Below are 23,709 nucleotides of genomic sequence, written 5' to 3'. Positions count from 1 at the left end.
CGAAAAAATGGTCAAAACACACAGAGCAAGTCCAGGTAAACATTTAAAATTTATTAAACTTTTTGGTCAAAATAATTGAACAAGTATGTACAATCCCACCGTATTAGCTCTAGTATGTAGTTTAGGAACGAGGTCAAATTAACGCTTTAGTGACCCGGGAGTTCCACAGTTGGAGACTTGCCAACAGCGTCACAAGCGACGTACAGAATGGGTTGTGACGCCCGTGTCCCCAGCCCCGGCTCGCACAACACACCTTCGCTTCTGGACAGCGGAGCGCGAGCCGCACGGCCCCGCGTGCTCCGGGGAGCCTGGGGATCTCGTTTCCACGAGAACTCCCTGTTCGCAGGCACATTTCAGAGGGAAGGCCCAGCTACTCCGGAACGCCCAAGCGCTGCAACAGCCTCGCAAGTTCAGCAGCCCGTGGATTTTAGGCCTCTTTTGGGGAAAAGAAAACGAAAACAAGGTACCCAAGGCTTAAACCACAGCGGAGTCCCAAAGGCAGCGACCCCACGTCCCGCTCTTAGAGCCGGAGGCGACAAAACGAGCTCGGCTGCGCTGCTGCTCGGCGGAACCGACACTGCTGGCTGGAACCGCAACGTGAAATACAATATATTATGTCAGATATTTAAAATAAACTATATCTTCATGACGAATACTAAAAAGGTTAAAAAACGTAATGCACATAAGGTATGTCTCTATCTAACATTGAGAGGCATCAGATAAACCGGATTGCTCAACAAACTGTTTTTCCCTCGGCGCAAGGCGGTCACTCGCTGTTAAGGCTGCGGATGGCTCTGCACTAACCTGTTCCATCGACCTGGGACACACAGCATTTTACAACAAAACCAGTGCAACTCAAACTAAAGGACAACTGAATGGAAACTCTAAATTTAGAATTTGAAATACTACACAAAAAAGTTTGTATTAGTCCGTCAAAAAAAAATCCTCAGTGTTTTGGGGCAAACACTGTCAACTCTGCCCGTCAGAATTGTTTTGCACTACCTCAGTACATGCAATAAAAAAATAAAAAGACTGAATACATACCTTCAGATTTAAAAACACTTTTTATAGCTTGTTATTTTATTAAGTGGTTTACACCAGAAGGTGTGGTTATAGATACAGTTGGTGAGTAAATATCCATGGAAACCTGTCTACGAACCCAACTCAAGACCTACCTAAGTGCTCAAAGGTAAAAACACCTAAGCCTAGATACAGGCCAGAGGAGGAATGTTTACAGGCATTAAGCACAATATATGTTTGAAAGGCCCAAATATTACAGCAGAGAAAGAGCGCGAGAGATAGAAATTACATTTTTATGACAATTTTTCTTCTCGGGTGTTAATTTTTTGGTCTATAAACTGGAAAGGAAGGCTCAGACTTCAATAAATACAGGTGTCTGGAGACTGGCCTCGCTGAGCGCTGTCCATGGGCTCTGCTCGGGGTGTCCGAGCGCGGCGCACACGCTGCCCCCCGGCAGAGCCAGCGCCAGGCCCGGGGCAGCCAAGGGAGCGAGGGCGCCAACGATCCGACTGCTGGGACAACAGGCCTTCTCTTTTACAGACAAACAACTCAGCTCAACTATGCAAGACGATGACTCGGTCCTCAAGTCAGGCATCTTTAGTTAATTTTGTCCTGGAATATATACAAGTTATTGGTGGCAGCTACGGCAATGATGTTCTCCATGGGATGCCATGCTGTATGGAGAATCTTCTTGTTGAAGTCCAGACTGTCAACGCTTATTTCATCCTTCTTCCTCTTGCCCCCCGTACACACCTTGCGCGGCTTTAGGATGGCACGAGGTTTGCTGCTCTCCCTGGACGCCTCCAGAGTGATATCCCGCCGCGTGTTTCGGTCGAACATTCTAAAGAAATTGTTGTAAGATCCAGTCATGATAGCACTGTGGGAAAGCAGAAAGAGGCAAATCTTACTAGGTTTCCACAAACGGCATCATCACCCACCATCCCTCTCTGGCCCATGTGTGCCCCGGCTCAGATCAGTTTGGAATTGCTGCCCCAGCTCTTCCCCACTCCCCCAGCACTCAGGAGCAGCCTCAGGTTTGGCTCATCTCACTGTGAGCAGCGTGCCTTTGCTCTCCCATTGCTCCTCCATCCCTTTGTTCTCCCACTGCTCCTCCATCCCTTTGTTCTCCCACTGCTCCTCCATCCCTTTGTTCTCCCACTGCTCCTCCATCCCTTTGTTCTCCCACTGCTCCTCCATCCCTTTGTTCTCCCACTGCTCCTCCATCCCTTTGTTCTCCCACTGCTCCTCCATCCCTTTATCCCACAAGCAAGGACAGGCCAGCTGCAAACAAAGCCACTGTAAACCAATGACCGCGCCCTCCTTGGTGCTGTGCACACGTTGGCCAGGAGCACAGCAATGCATCAATTACAAAAAGTATCCTGAATCACCAAAAGAAACCCCTTGGGCGAATGTCTGCTGCAGCCCTGCAGGAACGAGTCAGCGTCTGTACAGTATCAAATTCGCTTTTGAACAAGGCAGAAAACCTGCACCTGAAAATGCTTTCACATATTTAATTTCCAACAGACAGCTTGTTTGTAGCTCACAAAAAATATATTTGAGGTTGAGGGCAAGTTGTCCATGATTCTCTGTATTGAACACTTCACTGCCTGGAAGCAGAAAAGCCGTTTCCCAGGTGGCAGAAGTCCCACAGGTGGTTAAAATCACAGCCACCTCACTTTATCATCGTATTTGCTAAGACACTGTCCTCACGGCATTAGGAAGCGAATGACCCAGGGAGGAGGAGATGCTCTTGCCCCACCACACACCATCAGCCACGCCTGGAAATGCTCCCCGTGAAACACTTCTCCCTTGTCAAAGGGCGCTGAGCAGCACAACTGCCACGACAACTTCTCCTCCTATGAAGATGTTCAAATGAGATGCCCTTGCTTTGACTGCTTTTCCCTCTTCAAAAAAGACTGACCAGAGTTGCTTGGGAAGAACAGAGATAAGGGGCAGTTTCTTTGCAATTTGCATGGTGAAAGACATACACCACTTTTTAAATGCGCTCTATGTTAGGTATTGGAAACACTGCTAACGTTTTTTCTTTTGTAATGTGGCAGATACAGCCTAAGTTCTCCCCTCAACACCTCCAAGCCAACTTGCAACCCGGCATTCAGAGTATCCGATTTTCTCTGGTATTGTTCACTTGAACAATGGTACAGCAGCAGCACGCAGCGATACCTGCAATCTCAACTCCCGCTGCAATAGTGCTGTAGGGATCTTTTCACTTTCTTAAGTAGTTCAGTACTGCTTATGGCTTTTGAGACTGGAACCCAAATCCCTAAAGCTGAGGGAAAACAAGCAAACCAAGGGAGCCAAAATGAACCCCCCAACGTACCTATCGGAACCGTTCCAGCAGCATTCAAACTTGTCAAAGATGCAGTCATTTTCATAGAGAGAACAAAGTTTGCTTCGAAGATATTCGTGAACCTTTTTGGAACATTTAAATTGATATTAGATATAAAGAAAAAGCAGAAAAGGGACAAAAAGGGATACTTAAGAAAACTTGACCGCCATACTTGATATGTCTCTACAGGCCTGTTCTCCATATTGAGGTCCCAGACCTTCACAGAAAGGTAGTCTCTCGTCATCATGTATCGACCGCTGTGACTGAATTTTACATCAGATATCGATGATATTATTTCTGAAAAAAATGATCTGCTGCTAGGATCTTCAGGTTCTTCGAAAACTGCAGACAGAAGACAAAATTACAAATGAAACCAACACCAAGTTTTACAGCTCTGAACATTTTTTGGTACTTGGAAAATTTTAAACCAATATACTGGTTTATTTTTAAAGAAAGTTGCTGTTAAGTACTTTTAAAAACTAATCTCTTCATAAACAAGGTTATGCTCTTAGTCACCAGATTGCTAGATGCCCACCTCCAACGTCTTCAACTGGAGCACAGCACCAGCAAACTACAGTTCACAGCTCTTTGGGATGAATCAGAGAAAACACAAAAACCAGCACATGGGTCCAGCAAACACTCCAACTGATCTACACACCGTGTTGGACAAGAGCCGATGCAACCAGCAGCATCCCAAACACCGCCTCTTGACGCACGACCCACGCACTGACACTACTGCACGGCACCCTTTTCTTTACACCCGAACACGAGTTGTACAACACAACCTACTGGAATATTAGTATCTACATTTGAAACACACTGTGTGTGGTTTGATAGAGCAGATAAAGAAACACATTATTTAAACCAAAGAGTCAATCTTTGAAGTCAATGTTTCATGATAGAATCTACCTAGAACTATTTGCTTCATTTTTGAACAGACCCCTTTTAGCAGGACCTTATTTTTTAACCGCTTGTCACTGAATAAAGTGCTTCTAAGTGATTTAATGCAATTCCACGTCCCACAGCCGAAGTGGCCTCACATTCTACATTTCCTATTGCGTGAGTATTTCCTTCCAGCACCAAGAAAGCCCTCTCTGCGCTCCAGAGCGCTCGGCTGCGGATACCGGTGCAGCAGGTGACCCCGCAGGACCCGCCGCACTGACACATCGGCCCTGTTCCGCCAGTCAACAGAAAGCAGCGAGGCAGGGCAGCTGTGGCAGCGATCCTGGGGAGCTCAGCACCACCGCTTCCTCACGACGGGATGGATGCAGCTCAGCAAACTAAAGAGCATTCACCTCTCGCCCCTGGAAGCTCACCTCTAACGCAGTGCATATGAAGAATTAATCCTATCCTAAGAGCTGCAAATGCTCACAAAATAAATGGATTCTGGCAGCATCAGCCCAGCTTCTAATGCACAAAGGTGAATAAATGGCCCTGAACTGGCATTTGATAAGCAGATACCTTTGAGAAGCACCAAGACTGAGTGTGGACAGCAGACAGGTCCCACTGGTGCCAAAAGCACTTGTTCCCGTCAGTTTATGATGCATAAATGGGTAAACAGGAGCAGAGTCAGATCATCAATTGGCTCATGCTACACTTCTGCTTGTTGATGGCCTAGAACAAGACAATTAAAATGTTCCATTCTACAAAACTACCACCCCTTACCTGTGTGCTCTTTCCCGACAAGCAGAGCTCGGTACGTTTATTTACACCTATAGGCTCTATGGGTATGAACACACAGAGGAACCCGGCAGCGCAGCCCGACTCACATTTGGAGTGGCGGTCGCAGAGCGCCGAGGAGCGCATGTCGCACAGCCGGATGGTGCCCTTGCTGCTGCTGTACACGAACACGTTGCAGTGGTGCGGGTGGAACTCGGCCGCCGTGATCACTTCTGTCAGCTCCTCCATGTTCGCAGGCTTGATATCTACAATATCTGGGAAGGGTTTTGTAAAGGCACGAACATGGCACGTTCAAATCGCTTCGAGAGGACAACTATTAGAAAACATTACAAATACCACGTAGAAAAGCAGGGCAAGATCTTAATTTCTGCCATGTACAATCTGTACAAAGTGATATGAGCAGATTAAACCAAAAATTCTAGATTGTACCAATCTCTTTAACAGACACAGGAGATAATTTCAGACTCCCCTCAAGCCTCCTTCTTAACACTTCCTGTTGAACACTGAATACACTTCAGTTATTTATCTACAGCTTTAGAAAACTTCGTAATGACCCTATTTAATATTCAGTTTCTCTGCAACTTTTATTGCACTGCAGATTTGCCAATATAGGACATACTATTAGTTTTGGATACATGCGGCCACAAAAAGATTTGAACATTATTTCTGCAGTCAATGATATCTTTGACATAGAAAAAATTTTAAATTTGTTTTCTTTAAGAGAAGTGTCACTTAGTTAAGAGACTTTCTGGAAAGAAGTACCTACAGTAACATCAACCCCTATTTAAGTCAACTGAACTCCACAAATAAAGGACACTCCCAAAACTCCTCGATTTCCTTTTAGCAATCAAACTATGCTGTTTCCAGTGGGAGTTTTCCACTGAGGGAACGCCTGCACTGCAGGACAAATGAGAGCATCCTCAGGCCTGCTTCCACCACACTAAACCTCCAGATTCCAAAATGCTGTATTTTAATACCTAGATTCAAATCCCTCCTCTAAATAGTAAAATGGAAGTGATTCTCTGAAACCTCCACAACGCCGATGTGCCCCAGTGTTCACAGAGAACAAAAAAGGATACTAAAACTCCTATCTGTGATTTCTAAATGCCATAGGTTAATTCTTAGGTCATCTGCAGAAAGATATGTTTCGTGATCACTATTTACTGAAATTGAGTTTATGTGATAAGTATGTGCATTTGCAAATATCCTTCTGGGACTTGCTTCTACCATTAGGTCCATGGGTTTCAATATTGGCACCTGAAACATGAAAAGAACAGTCAATTTTGGCATAAAACTGGCTTCTAATTCAGGAGATATTCATAGTTGCACATCACAGATTTCTGCTTTGATTTAGTGACTAATTTTTGAAATCTACTGAGCAAGAAAAGTAATCAAATCAGCTACGAATGCTAAGTTTGCATGCTACCAACACGGAACCTCGGATAACCGCTTCTGCGCCAGGCACCTGCCACACCCAGCAGCTTTGTCCCTCCTCCCCCAGGAAAAGGGGCGCGTGTGGAATGACAGCTGAAGATTATGGTCATTTGGAACAAGCCCCCCACACCTCAGAGGGGTAAGAGTGGTTTGCAGAGCAAGAGCCCGACTTGCTGAGGGAACTGGAGGAAGGGTTGGGTGCCACAGCCCGCTCGGGAGAGGGTGATGTGGCTGTTGGGTGCAGTGGCCCGAGCCCCCCAGTTCATGTTGGTGACCAGCACGTGGCAGGCTGAGGTGGCCCAGGGACGCCCTGCAGGCCACCAGGCCACCGACTCACATTGCCACCCAGAAAAGAGCTACGCAGCGCCCACGGTAACCAGCTCACCCCAGAGCTCTGGAATTGCTTTTGCAATGCTTCTATCTCACACTGCTTATAGCAAACTGTAATGATTCAAGTTAATCCATTATGTTTTATTAGGTAATTTTCCTATCTCACCACAAGTGTTCCTGGCCTGGTTGTGAAATCAAACATGCATCATCTGAATTATAAGGAATGGCATTTCTAAATGCCATTGTCTCTATGCACAGAATGCAGCTCTGAAGCGCTGCTTCTCCTCTCTGTCTACTTCTTTATAAACAACTGGGGAGTATTCTTCTGTAACAAAATATGTGAACAAAGCCCAACATACATATGATCATTTTAACACATGGAGGTAACTCTAGGCCAGGTGTTGTCCCCTCTGCCAGCGGTGGCTCAGCCTTGGCTCCCTCCAACCTCTCAAGGTCCGCAGCCCAGCCCAGCCCAGCCTGCCTTGCCCAGAACACCAGCACATTTACAACACCACGTTTTAAGAGAGGCTCTTGCTTTTTATTGCTTCCCCCCCATTCAGCCTGATGACTCGCAAATGTATTTTGGTGTTTGAAAAAGGTGCTAACGTGCTCCTCTGCAGGTACAGCCAGTGGCAGGTAAAACCCTTAGGTCATATTCTGGACTCCCCATGTTCCCAGATGGCTTTGAAAGCAGTGAGAACCTCAGTTCAATTTCTATTTATGGTAATAACAACAACATAGAAAAACCCAAGAAAAACCCCAACCCCACAGAATCACATTTCTTGGGCTCATGCTTAAAACGGTGCCAAGTTTGGAGCACTAACGCTGCCACTCCATCACTATGCAAGCGCAAAAACGTCAAGACTATTCAAGTATACATTTTCCAAATGCTCAGAACTTGCCTTTAACAAAAACACCTTCTACCTAACCACGGAACACCCAGCACCCTGCTTGAAATGGTGAGTCTTGTTCTTAGATAAAAACACCGAGCAAGTTCAACATGAGCATTATTGAGAGGAAAGAAAAAAAAATATCAACACATCAAATCTGAATTCCTCCTAAATTCAGAGGGGCATGCGCTTTAAGCCACCACAACACTGTAGCTGGCAGTGCCACAGGGCAGCACTCAGGGAGACACAAAGGTTCCTGCTGCTCCTGCAGCGAGCGGCACAGACCCACACAGCCCCAGAGCAGTCACTGTGTTATGGGCTGCTCAAATCAGCGTGTTCCTGCACCCTTCTGCAGGGTGCTCTGAGACCCCCCCAGCCAGCGTGTCCCTGCACCCTTCTGCAGGGTGCTCTGAGACTGACTATTTTAAGAACACAGGCGGGTGAGCCCACGCTGTCTAAGAACGGAGCAGAGAGCAATGCAGCCCCACAGACACTCAGAAGTACCGTTTTTTAATATGCTGAGGTGGAGCAATGCTGTCTGTAACAAAATACTTTATTTTAAAAAGCAGTTTAAATTTCAAATCAGTTTTACCAGGGGCCACATCAGCCTTGTGGTTGCCTTGAAAGGGTCATATGTAACTTCAGGACTGTATAAATGTTACTACTCCTACATTTAAACAGTCCTAAAATTACACTGGGCCCTCTGAAGGCAACTGTGAGGCTGATGGAGCCCCTGGTGAAAAGGAGTTTGACACCCCTGTGCAAGGATGTTCCAATAAAAACAAACTATTGGGAAGCTAATAATATAACATTCTAATAATGAAAGCTCGCCTCAGCATTTCCAGAGGAACCTTATTTAACAGTCACATATGTATAATAAAGTGCCTCCATGTTCTGTAAAAGTTTTCAGTGACCCTGACCAAAACATCGTTCTTAATCTGCACACATCAGTTGACAGCGTTGGTAGTACAAGGGTAGAGAAGAACATGCACAACGATATTTGAAGACAGAGCAGAAACATACCCGTAGTGCTGTGATTCTGAAAGGATCCCTAAGTCTTCCATCTTCATCTTTTAAGTTATAACCTTCGGCTCTTTTATCCCTTTCACTTATTTTCCATAATTTAATAGTTTTATCTAAAACCAACAAAAATTCACATGCTTGAGAATGCACTGAATTCAAAATAAAATCACCAAATAATGGAGTCAGCAGAGTGGATATTGTCTATCTGCCTGGCTTTCCACAGCAAGGACCCTGCAGGAGCCCTGAGCACAGGAGCGTCACACTGAGCACAGCCCGCCCTACGCACACCAGAGGGGTCTGCCTTCCAGCTTCTTGTTTAGCAGAACTGATAGGGGAAAACCAAACAAATAATATACCAGACACATAGAACTGGAGGGCGTGCATGGGAAATGCATGAAAATATCAGGAAACGGAGAAGACTGATTCCATCTTAACTCCAGTGTCAGGTTCAGTTTCAATAGCACACAAGTTTCTGCCTGAACAAGGCGCTACCACCCCCCAGAATGACCCGTCACAAGGGAAAATTCACACACCACTTACCAGAACTCACCAACCAGCCCTGTCTGGCCATCTCAATTATTTTTAACAGGCAAATGCTAGGGGAAAACCCAAGGAAGGCAGGATCCCTTGCACTGCCTGCACGAGGAAAGCCGAGGCTGCCCCAGGTGTGTGCCAGGAGGCAGCCGGGGCGGCAGGGCCAGCGTGGGCCCTGGTTCAAGGGCCATCCCCAGCTGGTCTGCAGGGCAGGAAAGCGTGACCCGAGGGAGATCCTGAGCTAACGGGAACAAACCTCCCAACCGCTGTGTTCTTTACAGCTTTTCAGATCACACGCTTTAAACACTGCTTTAAGTTCAGTGAGACTCAGATCAAAGTAAGATTATTTGAATTTCAAAGTCCAGTAGGCAGAAGTCATTCCTGCTTTTACAATTCCGTATAGCAGGGAGGGGAGGGATCAGCCCTTACATCAGGTCATTGAAGTACAAGGCAGAAAACGATCCCAACTGCTAAGAACAAGCACATCCATCTGATAATAAGTGCAGGTTTTGCCATGCACAGCTCTGCATCTACATTTACAGCTTGTTCCATGATGCAGCAAAGCTAAATAGACCCAACGCCCAATAACCACTGCCAAAAGAGTGGAAGAAACTTTTAAAAAGCACATGAAAACTCCCAAGTTGTAATTTTTACACTTCTTTTCTGTATTCTAAGGTACACAGTAAAAATAGTACAAATATACTCCTCCTAGAGTGACTCTTTTCTCTTAAAAAGTTGCTTTTCAAAGCACACATGATGTTTCGGTGTTGGAAAAGCAAAAAGAGCATTGTAACCACAGTGTTCCAATTTCAAATGCTTTTATTAAAAATTCATCCAGATTCACAAAAAAAACCCTATTTGAAAATTAGGATGATCAAGTGAAATTCAAACTTCTGGTCCAGTTCAGCACACTGGGAACCCATTTATCCACAAACTAGACAGCAGAGTAAGGGGTATGGGAAGCACAGTCAGGATATCCACAGAACAGAGCTCTCTGTGCCTATTCTGTTGCTGCTTCATTGCTTTTACATTCATAAATCAGGTATTTACAGAGTATTACAATCAAAACATATTTTGCACATAATTATAAGACATTAAAACAACCCCCAAACACTCCAGAAAAAAACCCACAGTGGATCAGAGGTGAGATTAAATGACATCAAAAGTTCTTTGTGCAAAAAGAAAGCGTCCTTACCATTTGTAGAGAGCAGGAAGTGAGCAGCGTTCTGTTGTGGTAACCACCTAATTTTATTAATTTTTTCCTCAATTTCTAGACTTTTCAAGTAGTCAAACTCAGGTTCATGACTCTGAAAGGTACTGTAAACATTATATTCTCCCCTAGAATGAGGACGGCTCTTATTCTGCAAGGAAACAGAATATTTATTGAAGCTGATATTACTCGGTTCATTAGGAATTGCACATACAAACTAATGACTAAAATTCGTCAATTACACAGTAAAAGTATTATGTATGTATTTTTGATTTTTTTCTTCCACTCCAGAAATTCCACAGTTTTGCACAACAAGATAAACACCCCTTATGCCCAACTCTTTCCCCAGTTTGCATGAACTCCAAGAAGCTCGTTAATATTGCTGTGTGAACAGCTATATTTTCTTTAGCACTGCGGAAATGACGTGACAGCTGGGTCTGACTTACAGACCAACTGAGCATTGACAGCTGAGCACCAACCCAGAATAGCCCTAAACGAGCCCGGAGAAGCCAGCGATCCTGGGCAGGCAGACACTCCTGACCTCGGCTCAGTCTATGCAGCAGACTAAATGATAGATGAGCTCCGGGCTGGCTCGGTGCAGCAAGATAACATTTCAGATGCTTTTGCAGTAATAGGATTTTCATTTCACTACTTCTCAAAATCCTCACAGTAAAACCTTTGGTAAAATGTTTTATAAATGGTATTACAGTGAGGATGAAATGCAAAATGTTGGATGACTGCTTGTTAAGTGAGCATCATCTGAACCACAGCATGAAAGAACTGGGATTCTGCTGGACAAAACCACGGCACTATGCACCTTGTTTGTGCATAGTTCATGTGCATAGTTCATGCACAAACAAGCTGAATTTAAATTCCATGATCAATGTAGTTATTTGTGAGCCAGGACAAGGCTCTTCCAAGGGAAGGACAAACACTCCTGGGTGGTAGGGAAGCAGGAGAACTGCCGTGTGAACCCTGGCTTTGGAAAGAACACACTTCCACATTTCTCCCTGATATGACAAGGCATGACAGTTATTTCTCAGCATACAGTGCACTTTTCCAATACCTGCTACTTCTCTGGATATAAAAAGCTCAGTGACGTATCTGAATACATCACATCACGCAGCTGAATACCATTGCAAAGGGCCTTGTGAACTGAACATGCTGAAGCGTTTCTAGAGAAGTAGCTGTTCCCGCTGATTTTGATTCACAAGATCCAAAACACATCAGAAGCTTAATCCTTCAATTTTTGAACAGTCTTATCCTGTTGTCCTTGAAGTTTAACATGTATCCTTTTTTATAATATTTTCTGACATTATCTTCAAAAACATTACAATTTGTCTTCGATCAACCTGACCAAGCGCAAAGCTTAGGAGAAAGTCTGCAAAGTGATACTGAGCACAGCAGCTACATATATAAACAATTCATTGTACGTTTGTGACTTTTCATTTTTTGAATGTGGGAGGGGAACCGCCAAACAAACTCAACAAGTTCAGCACAAGGCAGATATTTAGAAACTTGGTAAACTTAGGGTTTTCTGAGAAAACTATCTGACCATTTAAACCTCATGGGATGAAAAGGTGAAGTGAGACTGTGCAACTCAAGAACAGTGTAGTAACAGCACTTTTGTTTTTCAAGTTACTGACCTCTTGTTCCCTTTGAAATATAACCACTCTGCCACCTTTGTCTCCTGTTGCAAGAAGATCACCAGAGTAATTAAATTCAACTGTTGAAATAATATCAGCTGTAAACAGAACAGAAATAAAACAGCACTGTCACGTGTAAAGCAAATCAAGATGTTTCAAGACTTGAACACAAAACAAAATTACAATTTGTATTAATTTAACAGCACAACTTCTTGATTTACATCATTAGTATCCAGAAATTAAGTCATGTTTTAAAGAGTAACAAAACTTTATTTACCATCTAAACCACTTCCTCAATTCTCATTTTTTAAGCTCTTGAGTATCTCCAATGCCAGAAGAGGAGACACACAGCTCTGTAAGGCGAAGCCGAGCTCCGGCGCAGCGCTGCCCGGGGCAGAGCCACCGGAGTGCCCTTGGGAACGAACCTGCCACAGCCACGGGCCACAACGCAGCCTTGCAGCTGGCAATAAAGAATGACCGCCAGCAAACAATCCCTAACCAAGGGGCAGAGAGATAAGGGGCTATAAACGTCTGTCACAGGTTTTCAGCATATGGTAACCAAATCAACAAACCACTTGGCATGAAATTGTAAGCAGACGTTTATCCATACTGGTGCTTGCTGGCCATGCAAGTATTTCGTTCTATTATGCAGGCATAAGAACTGTACAATTTGAAGTATACAATATCAATTAGTTTTTCAATTGGAGACTAGATGAAAACTACTTTCCTGTATTGATTCTGACATGCTATCTTTTAAATTCCCTTCAATAATCCACCACTCTTATGAGGAAGGTGATTAGCGAGTCTCATCAGTTTTCCCAATATATAATTCATATTTCATCTTTTATTAACAGATGCCCTTTAAGTAGTTTTTTCCTAGTGTATAAATATCATTATTTCCTTTCTTTGATTTATTAAAAGAAAAACATTAAAAGCTTTTATACGGACTTGGCCCAGTCTTCAAATATCACACTACCGACCTGCCTCTGGCCATGTCTATTTTTATATTCACCTTTCTTTAACAGGTTATGAAAAGATTCCGTTTCAGTACAGAACAGGACGGTGGCTAATCCCAAATCTGCAGCAGAGCCAGAACATAAGTGCAAAGGCCAGCCCCTCGCTGCAGCCACTCCAGACCCCAAACACCCACCTTTCCTCACTCACCTACCGTTCAAATGCCCCTGCTGCTGGCTTCTCCCCAGTGCCCCCACCCAGTGCCCCTCACCTGCCACCACCTCCCCGCGTCCCCAGTCACCGAGCTGCTCGCAAACCTGACCCGTGTTATCAGCCCCTCCCGGGGAACTCGGAAGAAAACTCCTCCAGCTTTTCACTGCACACACTGGCAGAACAAAAATCACTTCTCCTGTTCTCCTGACTCCCGTTCCACACTCGGTGGGCAGCTCCTGGCACAGGGACATTCACCTCCGGAACAGACTATGGACAAAGTGCTGAAAACACAACCCCCAACAATCCTTCCCCTCTCCAAATCGCCCATGTGAATTTACAGCAATAAGGACACACATACAGAAAACTGCATATGGGATAAAGGTTTCACTGGTACTAATGATCTCTTACTTCAGAAATTGTCTTAGAATTATGAGCTTCTAGGAACACATTGACAGAATTTTAAAAGATATATATATATATATATATATATACACACACAGATATACACACACAACCTTAAAAATATTTGATATATATTTTTATACACACACACATATACACAAATAAGACTTAGACCATAGAGAGTGGTGCAACGTGTGCTCAAAACATAACTAGAAAAGCTACTTATTTCCACCTACCACAAAGATCCACTTTGTTAAAACTCTCCAACATTTCACCCAACCTCAGCAGTGAAATAAGCAAAATACTCAAGTTTAAACAGTGACCAAAGATCTGTCAACTCGCATGTGAATGGATCTCTGTTCTTCTCTTTGAAAGGTTCTGATACACTAAAACCAGATTATCAATATGAATACCTGTCCTTCCACACTACAAATAAATGGTGCTCAAGAGCTGATGGACAAAAGGTTTAGATGGCTGTAAAGAGACCAGTTTCTAGTTCACTAATTTCCTTGTGAATCACAGATCTTGTTCACACTTTTTACTCCAAGTAAGTAAAAAGAACGTACAGGTTATCTTGTAGTTAATTTTAACCATTTCTTAAATACACTTTCTATCACAAATAAGAAAACAATCTGTCTACCTGTAACACTGACACACTACTTCACTTTCCAAAGTTTGCCACATTTTCTGATGTGAAGTCTCATGCCCCACTTAGGTTCTCAGCAAAGAACTCCTACATACAGAGTGAATGAGCTGGTCCATGTAAGCTTTTTGTTCATGTGGAACCTTTTGCTTTCTTAAGAAAGAAACACTTGACCAAGGCCCTTTCCTGGCAAGCTGTAGAACATATGGATATGGTAATCGTGAACGTGTCTTAAAGCCAACTGATTCTTCCTGCCTGATAATCGTGGGGAAAACAAGATGTATGAGAATTGAGATTCAATTTTAAAAAAAGAAATCTCCGTATCTGGCTAATACTGCTGCTGGGCTTTGATACTGATTCATGCTAATTATTTTCACAATTAGATCTTTACTTTGTGCCCAAAACATACCTAAACTGTGTGAAAGTACAAATTACAAGCCATGACAAATGCCTGGCTAAGAGGTTTTAATAGTTTCAAATACCAAATATCGTGACACAAGTAAGGCATTTTGTACTAAGATGAGCAAGCTAGTGAGCTGGCTGGCCATGTCGACTCAATGGAACTCCAATCCAAGACTGACAACAGTGGGAGAATAAAACACAAACTCCCACAGCCCAGTATCACACAATCACACCAGGACAAACCAACCCAGGAGTGTCCAGAGGCACCACGGGAAAGAGGGAAACTAAAGAACAAAGAAACACTGATCACCAGCAGATCAATCAATTTGCAGCTGTAGCTCATGCTTAGAACTAACTTGACACTAGCAGCATCAACTTCTCCCTCATTCTTCTAAGCTATGTAAAGACTTTTGTCAAAAGCCCACTCCTGAGACACTGAATGAACAAGGGAGTCAAACAGCCACTCGTTTTGAACATGATCTAAAACGGGCTGCTCCAGCTTCTAGGGGATTCCAACTTAGAATTTCTAAATATGTAACGGACAACATAACACTCCACATTCAGTACACAGACTGACAAAAGAATGCGTGTTTGCAAACCTGAATCCCATCCCTCGCTTTGGAAACTCTTTTGACCCCCCAGCACCTCCGGCCATGCTCTGCTGCCGAGTGCTCCAAGGAGCAGAAGCAGGTCCCGCTCGGGAGCCCAGCCAGCGCGCTGGCACCGACCGCCGGGAACTAAACACAGCAACAACACTTCTGTGCCTGTGATCAAGATGAAAGGTGACACACCTTGCCCTCCACCACACACTGTTATTCTAGCAAGCGTTTTATTCTACAGCTGCAGAAAGTCACAGGAGACACTGTGTGTTCTGCTACAGGTGAAGGGAACCAAGCAGAGACCAGAGAACGGGGCTAAGTGCAGGTTACACACTCCTAAATCAACCTGGAAATCAGAAGTTGTGATCTCCCTCTGATGTTGTGCTGAACTGTAAGACATGACATGAGAACGAACAGAACAGGCAGTGACAACACACCCTTCCCAGGTTCCAGTGCTGAAAGCACGGGCAGGCAGGGCCCGGAGAACAGCAAGTACCAGCAGTGCAGAGCAACCACGGCTCTAGTGGAGTCAAATAAATGTAAGAGGTGCAAGTAAGATTAGTGATAGAAAATAAAGATACGGAGACATGTTAGTGGGAGCAGATTATCTAAGAGAATGAAGAAAATCAGAGGCTAAACAGTAAATGACAGAAAAAGTGTTTGAAAAACCAAGACCGTGTTTGAGCTTCACAAGTCACTGACACACAGGGCCTTAGAACGCGTTGGTTGATTTGCAATAACTGCCAGAGAAGCCTGGCCAGCCAGCCCCGCGCTGCCTGCTGGCGCTGAAGGGCTGTGGGGCAGGGAGGGGCAGCCCTTGCTGTCAAGGGTGACACATTTGCTTTTACTGGGCAGTTAGGATGGACTAAGATGGGCATGTCTAAGCCATCCTGAAGTATTTCCTAAAACGCTTAATTAATTTCTCTCTCTCAATTGTACTGAAAGGTGAGCTGAACTTCTATGTGTATTGTCAATTTTTAGACTTCCACTTTGATGGTTTGTTTGAAGTTAACACAGAAGTGAGATTATTAGGAGCCAGGAGAATAAAGCAAAGGTGGTATAGCTTTGCTTAGACCAAATTTCTTCCAGCTCACGCCGCTCAGCACCCTGCATGCTTTAACTATCCACCAGGTCTAACCAATTTTTATGCCTGAAAAAACTTGCAAAATGGCTTGAATTGCCTTTAAGTAGCCAGTATAGTTTAACAGTCCACAATAACCAGCAGGGCACAGCTCATCATTTGATGCTGTAATTCCTTCAAATAATATTTAAAAAATCCTGTCTTCCCCGAGTTTAAAGCACAGGTAGTTGTCTGGCTGTGTTAGCACAAAGACAGGGTAACGCAGCAGCAAGAGTATCAAAGCTGCAGTTCAGTAAGACAGAAATAACATCACCTTCATGCTTGCCAAAGCTCACCATGCCTCTTCTTACAAGCAATAAGAACTTATGGATGCTATTTATAATATTCAGGACACAAAAGTATTCGGCATGCAAATCTACTGCCTCAGTATTATTTATTTTATCCTCTGCAACAGTAATTCTAATAACCTTCCTCCTACTGGAAGCATATTTAATTAATTTGCGATATTCTCTTAATTTTTCCTAAGCAGTTAATTGTCATGCCTTTTTTTAATTGATTGTCTTAACATGATGGGTAAATATTTTTTTTCATTTAGGTACAGCTTTCACACTTAAATGACAAAACCCCCTTTATTTATTTATTTTTTATTAAAGTTCTTCCCCTGGCTGTTGAAACACCCAAGAAATGGCCCAGTGGCAGCAGCTGGTGCTGCTCACACATCAGCGGGAGATGGAGAGACCGGGACCAGCTCCCGTACCACAGCGCTGGGAACGGCTCAGCACGCAGTCCCAGCTCTCAACCCACACTCACTGCTTACCCAGTGCACTCACTGCTTACCACTTGTGCATGTGTTACACGTTCCTGCAGCTTCACATTTTAATCAAAATAGCATCCAGCTACATCTACTAATTTGTCTTCTATTGTAGCACAGTGGTTGCTTATTTTTTTAAAGGATTTTCTTATCTGTTAATATTCCACTTGCCATCTTTTACTGGTACTGAGAATTTTTCCCCCTTAATGCCCATAAACCTACACCTCTGTATTTCTTTTTACAAGATAGTTCTAACTTGGTTTTATATATCTGTACCTGGAAAAAGATGCTAGATACAAAAGCTATGGGTGAATTCCAGCAGTGAAATAAGACATTCATGAACCACTTCTCACTGCCTTTGAGGTCTTCACCTAGGTCCTAACTTTCCCAGTCTCCTTTCCAAAAACAAACATATTATTTTTCAAAATTCTCAGAACACTAAACATTTTCGTGCTTATATTCATACTCCCCTGTCTGCACACGGAATTCCATTAACCCATCATGTGCATGTGCCAGAAAAAAAAAAGAAAATTTGATACTATAGTAAAGATCACCAATTTAAATTCACTGTAAGTATGATCTGGCAGGACACATTCTCTTGTCCACAGAAGACTGGGGAGACATCACTTGACGTGACCACTTTTATGAAGCCTGAGGAGCAAATTTTTTTAAAGGCCAGGTAAATCTGGGCCCTCTCACTGTGAGGGGTCATACTCTGAAGAGCACGAGAGAAACTTCAAAACATTCACTAACACAGTATTTCTCAAACACAACACCTTTTCTTAATAGTCTCCAGAGTTACTTATACATCAATATACAGTGGCACAATATTGCCAGTGGCATAACACACATTTTGTTGTCTGACAGAACTGGAATTCAAAGAACACTTCTTATTAAATACTGCTCAAGGAGAGCAACATTTTTACAGAATGAAGTGTTGTGGAATAAAAGGTAAAGAAATTCTTGGTCCGTGGGTTGTATGAAGACTTAGGATTAAGGTGTTCAACCTGAAACACCAAGATAACTTTCTCCAGCAGGAAACCACTACATAACATGTACTCAGGTCAAAACTGTTTGCAAATTATTTCTGCCCACACTTAAACACCCCCAAACATTTCCCAAAGTTGCTATTACATCGCCAGATGTATTATGCAGAATACCATACACCACACACAGCACAGGTAAGATCAAGCCCTTGGGGAGCAGGGCGGTGGTGGAGGTGCCAGAGCACAGTGGGACAGGGAGCAGGGCCCGTGCGGGATGGGTCAGGAGTGGAGCAGAGCAGCCAAGTGCTGCTTGTGGCCAAACACCGCTTGTCGTGGCAGAAATCCACCCCGCAGCCCCTTCAGATAACCAGCTATCTACCACAAGAGGAAACAATACACACGACTGCAGAATGGAGTCATTAGTGCCATATTTTACAGTTCTTAAAGAGAAAAAAAGGTCTTAGCGATAGCAACCAATCCTATCACTTCTTCTATGCAATTTTAACCCCTTTCGGACTTTTTTTTTTAAGCAGCTGAAACCATGCCAGAATTTGCTTTAAAAAGAGAATAGGCCAGTTAAATTCCTGAACACATAAGAACACTTTTAAACCCCTGATTTGTAAACACAATGTAACACTAAGAGTGTTTTTAAATCACTTGTATCCGAATTTGAGAACAATTACAGGATTATAGTCCAATATGTTTTTATTAGATCATGGTTTTCTACTCCAGTTGTGCACTTTGACAGACTTCAGAGGGGGACTGACTTTGCACTGTAACCACCTTTAAGAGAGGTAAATAATATGCGGAGTTGATGATAACAGCGTATCTTTTAGTTTATCAGTGCTGTCAATGCCAATTACTAGCTGGAGAATTTGAAAACCAGTTCTTCTCTCTGATCTTTACACAGAGATACAAAATTTCTTCACAAGTAGAAAATCCAATACAAAAAGACAAGTCTTCTGGAAGCCAACAACAAACTTTTTTCAAGAAGAGAAGCTCTGCTCACGTGAAAGCTCTTCTGAAGGTTCATCAAGTGAAGGAGCTGGAGCTTCCAAGGAGCTCCTGTCCATCAGGAAAGGGCCCCATGGGCAGCACTTATGGGCAAGACTCTGCTTTACACTCAGCTGCTCCAAGAAAGGTTTCAAGTACAGCATTTAAACCAGGTTAAGAGTTGAGCTGACAAAGTTCCACTAGAACAGCATCACCCATTTCATTTAGGGCAGTAACCATACAGAACATCCAGCCCAAGGGAATTTGTGCATATCTGTACATTAAGGAATAAACTGGTTCATCTTTTGCTTGCAAAAATAACCCCAAACTTTTTGAACAAGTAAAACAAATTAAACACTGAAATCACAAAACTGATTAAGTCTCAGGCAGCATTATATTTAAAAAGTGCCTGTATTTAGAAAGCTGCTTTCCACCAAAAAAGGTAATCCAAGAATAACAAGTTTCACAGGCAATCAGTATAATGTACTAATCACATGGTTTCACACTAACAACAAAATTACAACCCAATTTTAAATGACTTTTAAACAAAAAAAATTAAGCTAGTTGCCACCCCCGATATCAACTCTTTCATTCAATACCTGCTTTATCCTCCAACCCTCCTCCTGGATCCAATTAAACTTTTCTGCTTTAGAAAACTACGTATTTCTCTAATTGGTATACATTCCTGATCTTTCTGAAATAGGCAGATGGGTCATACAAACATTGCTCTTCTGCTCACTTAAAGAGAGTGTTGTACAGATTGCAAACGTTACTCACTGGAGAAAGGGGATACACGGGAAAGACAAAGTGATTTTCTGTATTAATTACCCAGTCAGAAAAAGTCCTGGGAATGGAGGCAGCAGTTGTGCATCTAACTACAGCAATTTGTCACAGCCACGTTAATAGTTTCATTAAAGCAATACACATGAGAAGCTGTTGAATATAAAATGTATTTCAGAATTGCACTGCAAAAAGAACTGACTTTTGGGTTAAGTTGCCTATCAGCTTTGAAATTTCCACTATCGAATGAACTGTTTGTAAGAACATTTAGCAAAAAAGTCCACATTTAATATGTTTGACAGCTAGTTTATGTTGTCATTTTCAGATTTCCTCTATAGAGCTTATTTTTCACAAACCAGAAACAAAAATGTACCTGAAATTCACAGTGGTTTTATGGAATATTTGCAGGCTATTTCAAGGCAACTGTCACCCAAATAGGTTTAGATGTGCAATTCGATTCAAGAAGTTTTTAAAAAAGGTAATGAGTAAATAGTTACATAGCAGGGGCTAAAAAAGTCTAGCAATGTAATTGCACTCTTATTGCATACTGCTGCATCAAATTCAGGCAATTATTAGCAAATAAATCGTATGTTTTCTCTATTTAGTTCCAATTTCAAGGCAAAAAACTAACAGAAGGGGAAAGTCTACAAACCAAAATAAAGACAGTAAGTCACAAAAACTGTGATCAGCTCTCATATTCCAGTAGGAAAACCAGGTGCTGAATGATTACTTATATTAATTGCCCTATGAAGAAAATTAAATTCCTCTTATGTAGTAGCATCACGCACAATCTGCAGCCCTGACTCCAGAAGAAGTTGCATTAATAAGGCACATCTAGGAAAATCCAGGCTAAAAGCGTTGAGCATCTTTGCCAATATTTCCCTTTGCCCCGCCTAGAGTGCTCCCCCCTCAGACAGGGCTCAGCCCCAGTCAGTGTGTCGCTTCAGAACTGGAAGTTCCTCTGCGAACAGTCCTGCTCTGCATTTCAATAATTCACTGAGTTTGAGGCGTATTGGTGTTTCAAAACCAAGAAGCTCTCCAGCTCTACACAAACTCCTGTTGCTCAGTAACTGACTGAAGAGTAAGGTGCTCACACAAGTATATTTTTTGCAACATGGAAAACTGACTTTCAGTCTCATAGATGGTAGATCCTTAGAAAAAAAGGACTGTTTGGCCATAAAAGCTACTTAAACACATTTTCGTAAGAATTCTAGGAACTGTAGAACAATACTACAAGTTATAAAATATGTTTATGCGGAAAAAAGGAAGAAAACAACAACTGAGTCTGAGTACTAGTTGCTCCAGCAGTTTTCAAGTCTGTTCTTCCCATAGCTATTATTTCAAATGGAATGCCAAACAAGTGGCATGAAAATGAAAACAGTGTCAGCATAATTCCCCTGTGGCAGACAGTAAGAGAAAATATTTACTGCATCTAGTAGAACAAAATCCAAAAGCCAAGACGACCACACACTGACACTGCAAGTTATTTCACTTAATACAGTAAATACAGCTATTTCAGTTAATGCAGTAATGATCAAGTAAACAGCACAGAATCACATTTCACAACCTCTTTGCTAAACAGTAATGCCAGCCTGAACAGTTTGAACACAGAAAATTCAGGAGAAAGAAAATCACTTTCTCAAAGTTCATCAAAACTTCACATTGTTTCTACACACCACAGAGAAACCCTTTTTCTAATTAAAAGATTTCTACTCATTCCGAAACACGCTGTGCTTAGAAAGTTTCAGAGAAATGAAAGGTGTGCCCACTTTCCTTACTTAAACATCCCTATTTATAGCTTCCAAATGTTAACAAGCAGGAATAAGATCTCTCCACAGCTGCAGGAAGCCTTTAAACTCTACTTTTTAAATTAAGCACAAATGACAGACCTGCACACTCACTCTGTTGCTCTCTTTGCGTCAGAGTGAAACTTGACAAGCCTGACAGACTCCATTTGTGTGGTGTGTTTTTTTCCCCTATGTTTTATCACTGTCAGTACCTCTTCTCCCCAGCGATGGGAATTAAAGAATAGAAGGCAGGCATCGTGCCTTGTCTATTGTGCTCTCCCCAGCGAGCAGCGCAGGGCGCTGGGAGCCCAGCTTAGTCATGGCCACGCACACGCGCGCCCGCCCGGGAGCCGCTGCAGCACCGCCGGGCCCGGCTCCGCCAGCACCCCGGTGTGGTGGGCGGAGAACGGGCCGGGGGTGCCCGCGGACCGGGACAGGGACCGGCACCCGGCGGCTCCAGCTGCCGCCCGGGCGAGGCTGCGCGGCCCGGCCCTCCCCTCCCCTTACCTTCCGCCACGTCCTCGTCGATCGCCCCCTTCACCTGCGAGAAGCACCACTGGAAGTCGTTGCTGCCGCCGCCTCCACCTCCTGACACCCCTGCGGAGGGACGAGAGGGCGCTGAGGGGCGGGAGGGCCGGCCCGCCGAGCCCCCGCCGCCTCCCGGCCCCACCGCCCCCGGCCCGGCCCTTCCCCAGCGCGCCCCGCTCCGCCCGGCCCGGCCCAGGCCCACCGCCCCGGCCCCCGCCGCGGCCCAGCCCGGCCCGGCCCGGCCCGGCGCCCCGCGGGGCAGACCCGCTCCCTCAGGCCCTCCTGCCGCCCGGCCCCGCGCGGTGAGGCCCGGCCTGCCGGCCCGGCTCCCGCAGCGCCTTCCGCCCGCCGGCCGGAGCGGAGCCGGGGCCGGGGCCGCAGCGCGGCCTCACCTGCCATATCGCCCGGTGCCGCTGGGGCGGGGGCCCGCGAGGGGACGCGCCGGCCGGGAACGGGTCGCAGCCGCCGCCGCTCGGAGCTGCCGCCGCGGGAGGTTTCGGGGTTTCAAAATGGCGCCCATTGCCGGTCGGCCTGATCCGGTGACGTCATGGGCCCGGCGCTCCTGACGGGGCGGGCGGGGGAAGAAGAGCCGGGCCGGGCGGCGGGAGCGGCGGCTGCTCGGCCTGGGGCGGCCCTGCCCTGCCGGGAGGGCTCGGAGGGGCGGCGGAGGAGCCTCCCGGGCGGCGGGGGCTCCAAACTCACCGTTACACCCGCACCTTCACGCGAAGGGGCGCGGCGGGCCGGGGCTGCTGGGATAACCTGTTGATAGCGGCGCGCCCTCCGTAAATGGGAAGTTTTCCTTTCCCCAGCCGGGTGTTTGACTGTGATGTTTCCCGCAAAGACGAACACGCTGTGGCTGCGGGGGCTCCGGGGAGCCGGGCCGGCCAGCCCCGCTTGTAGGGCAGCCCGCGGGGCCGCGCCCCGGCGGGTGAAGCCGCGGACACGCAGCCGGTGTCAGTGGGCGCGGGTGCCCGTGCGCACCCGGCGCTGCGGCGGTTCGGCCCGGCCCGGCCCGGCCCGGCAGCGCGTCTGCCTGGCGCTGCGGGGCCGCCACGGTGCGCTGCTGGCTCATGAGCTGTGAATACTGCTGGTGCTCCGGTTAGTTTTGGCCGCTTATGCTGATGGTTTGTTTGTTTTTCCATAGATACTGAAGGCTGTGAAGATGCAATTTTTGCCCCTAAACCCCAAAAGAAATCAAAATTAATTTTGTGTTTTTCCCAAAACTCCTGTCTTAGTGTATTTTTGACCTACAAGTCCCTCAGAACGTGGTACAACATAAACTCATTGTTTCTAGGGAGGCGCTAAGTGCTTGGAGAGGTAACAGGTCTGTGTTGTTGTGTCTTAAATATTGGGTATGTTTCCTAAGTCATGGTTGTTGTAGGAAATGCAGGCAAAGCTGTTGAACAGGGACTTGGT

The 23,709-nt window shown here is 44.9% G+C and overlaps 1 protein-coding gene across 5 annotated transcripts; it reads right to left on the bottom strand.

The window, feature by feature from the left end:
• Positions 1–37: 37 nt before the first annotated feature.
• On the bottom strand, positions 38–22,818 carry PPP2R2D (protein phosphatase 2 regulatory subunit Bdelta). 5 transcript variants are annotated; one of them, XM_080347840.1, is made up of 10 exons: positions 22,686–22,818; positions 22,273–22,362; positions 12,115–12,212; positions 10,454–10,619; positions 8,725–8,837; positions 6,127–6,304; positions 5,137–5,301; positions 3,540–3,709; positions 3,359–3,450; positions 38–1,897 (listed from the first exon to the last, which is right to left on the bottom strand). In XM_080347840.1, the coding sequence occupies exons 1-10, from the start codon at positions 22,690–22,692 to the stop codon at positions 1,618–1,620; spliced, it is 1,359 nt and encodes a 452-aa protein (XP_080203966.1). In that variant the 5' UTR covers positions 22,693–22,818; the 3' UTR covers positions 38–1,617. The 5 variants fall into 5 exon arrangements, with proteins under 5 accessions (XP_080203966.1, XP_080203967.1, XP_080203968.1 ...); XM_080347841.1 differs by lacking the exon at positions 8,725–8,837 and having other exon boundaries at positions 6,127–6,177; positions 6,275–6,304; XM_080347842.1 differs by lacking the exon at positions 8,725–8,837 and having other exon boundaries at positions 6,127–6,177.
• Between the last annotated feature and the right edge of the window lie 891 nt (positions 22,819–23,709).

This window comes from Nesoenas mayeri (genome assembly GCF_963082525.1).
Source record: "Nesoenas mayeri genome assembly, chromosome: 7".
Taxonomy (NCBI): domain Eukaryota; kingdom Metazoa; phylum Chordata; class Aves; order Columbiformes; family Columbidae; genus Nesoenas; species Nesoenas mayeri.
The sequence above is the reverse complement of the archived record's forward strand: the minus strand, read 5'-3'. Positions and strand labels throughout refer to the sequence as shown.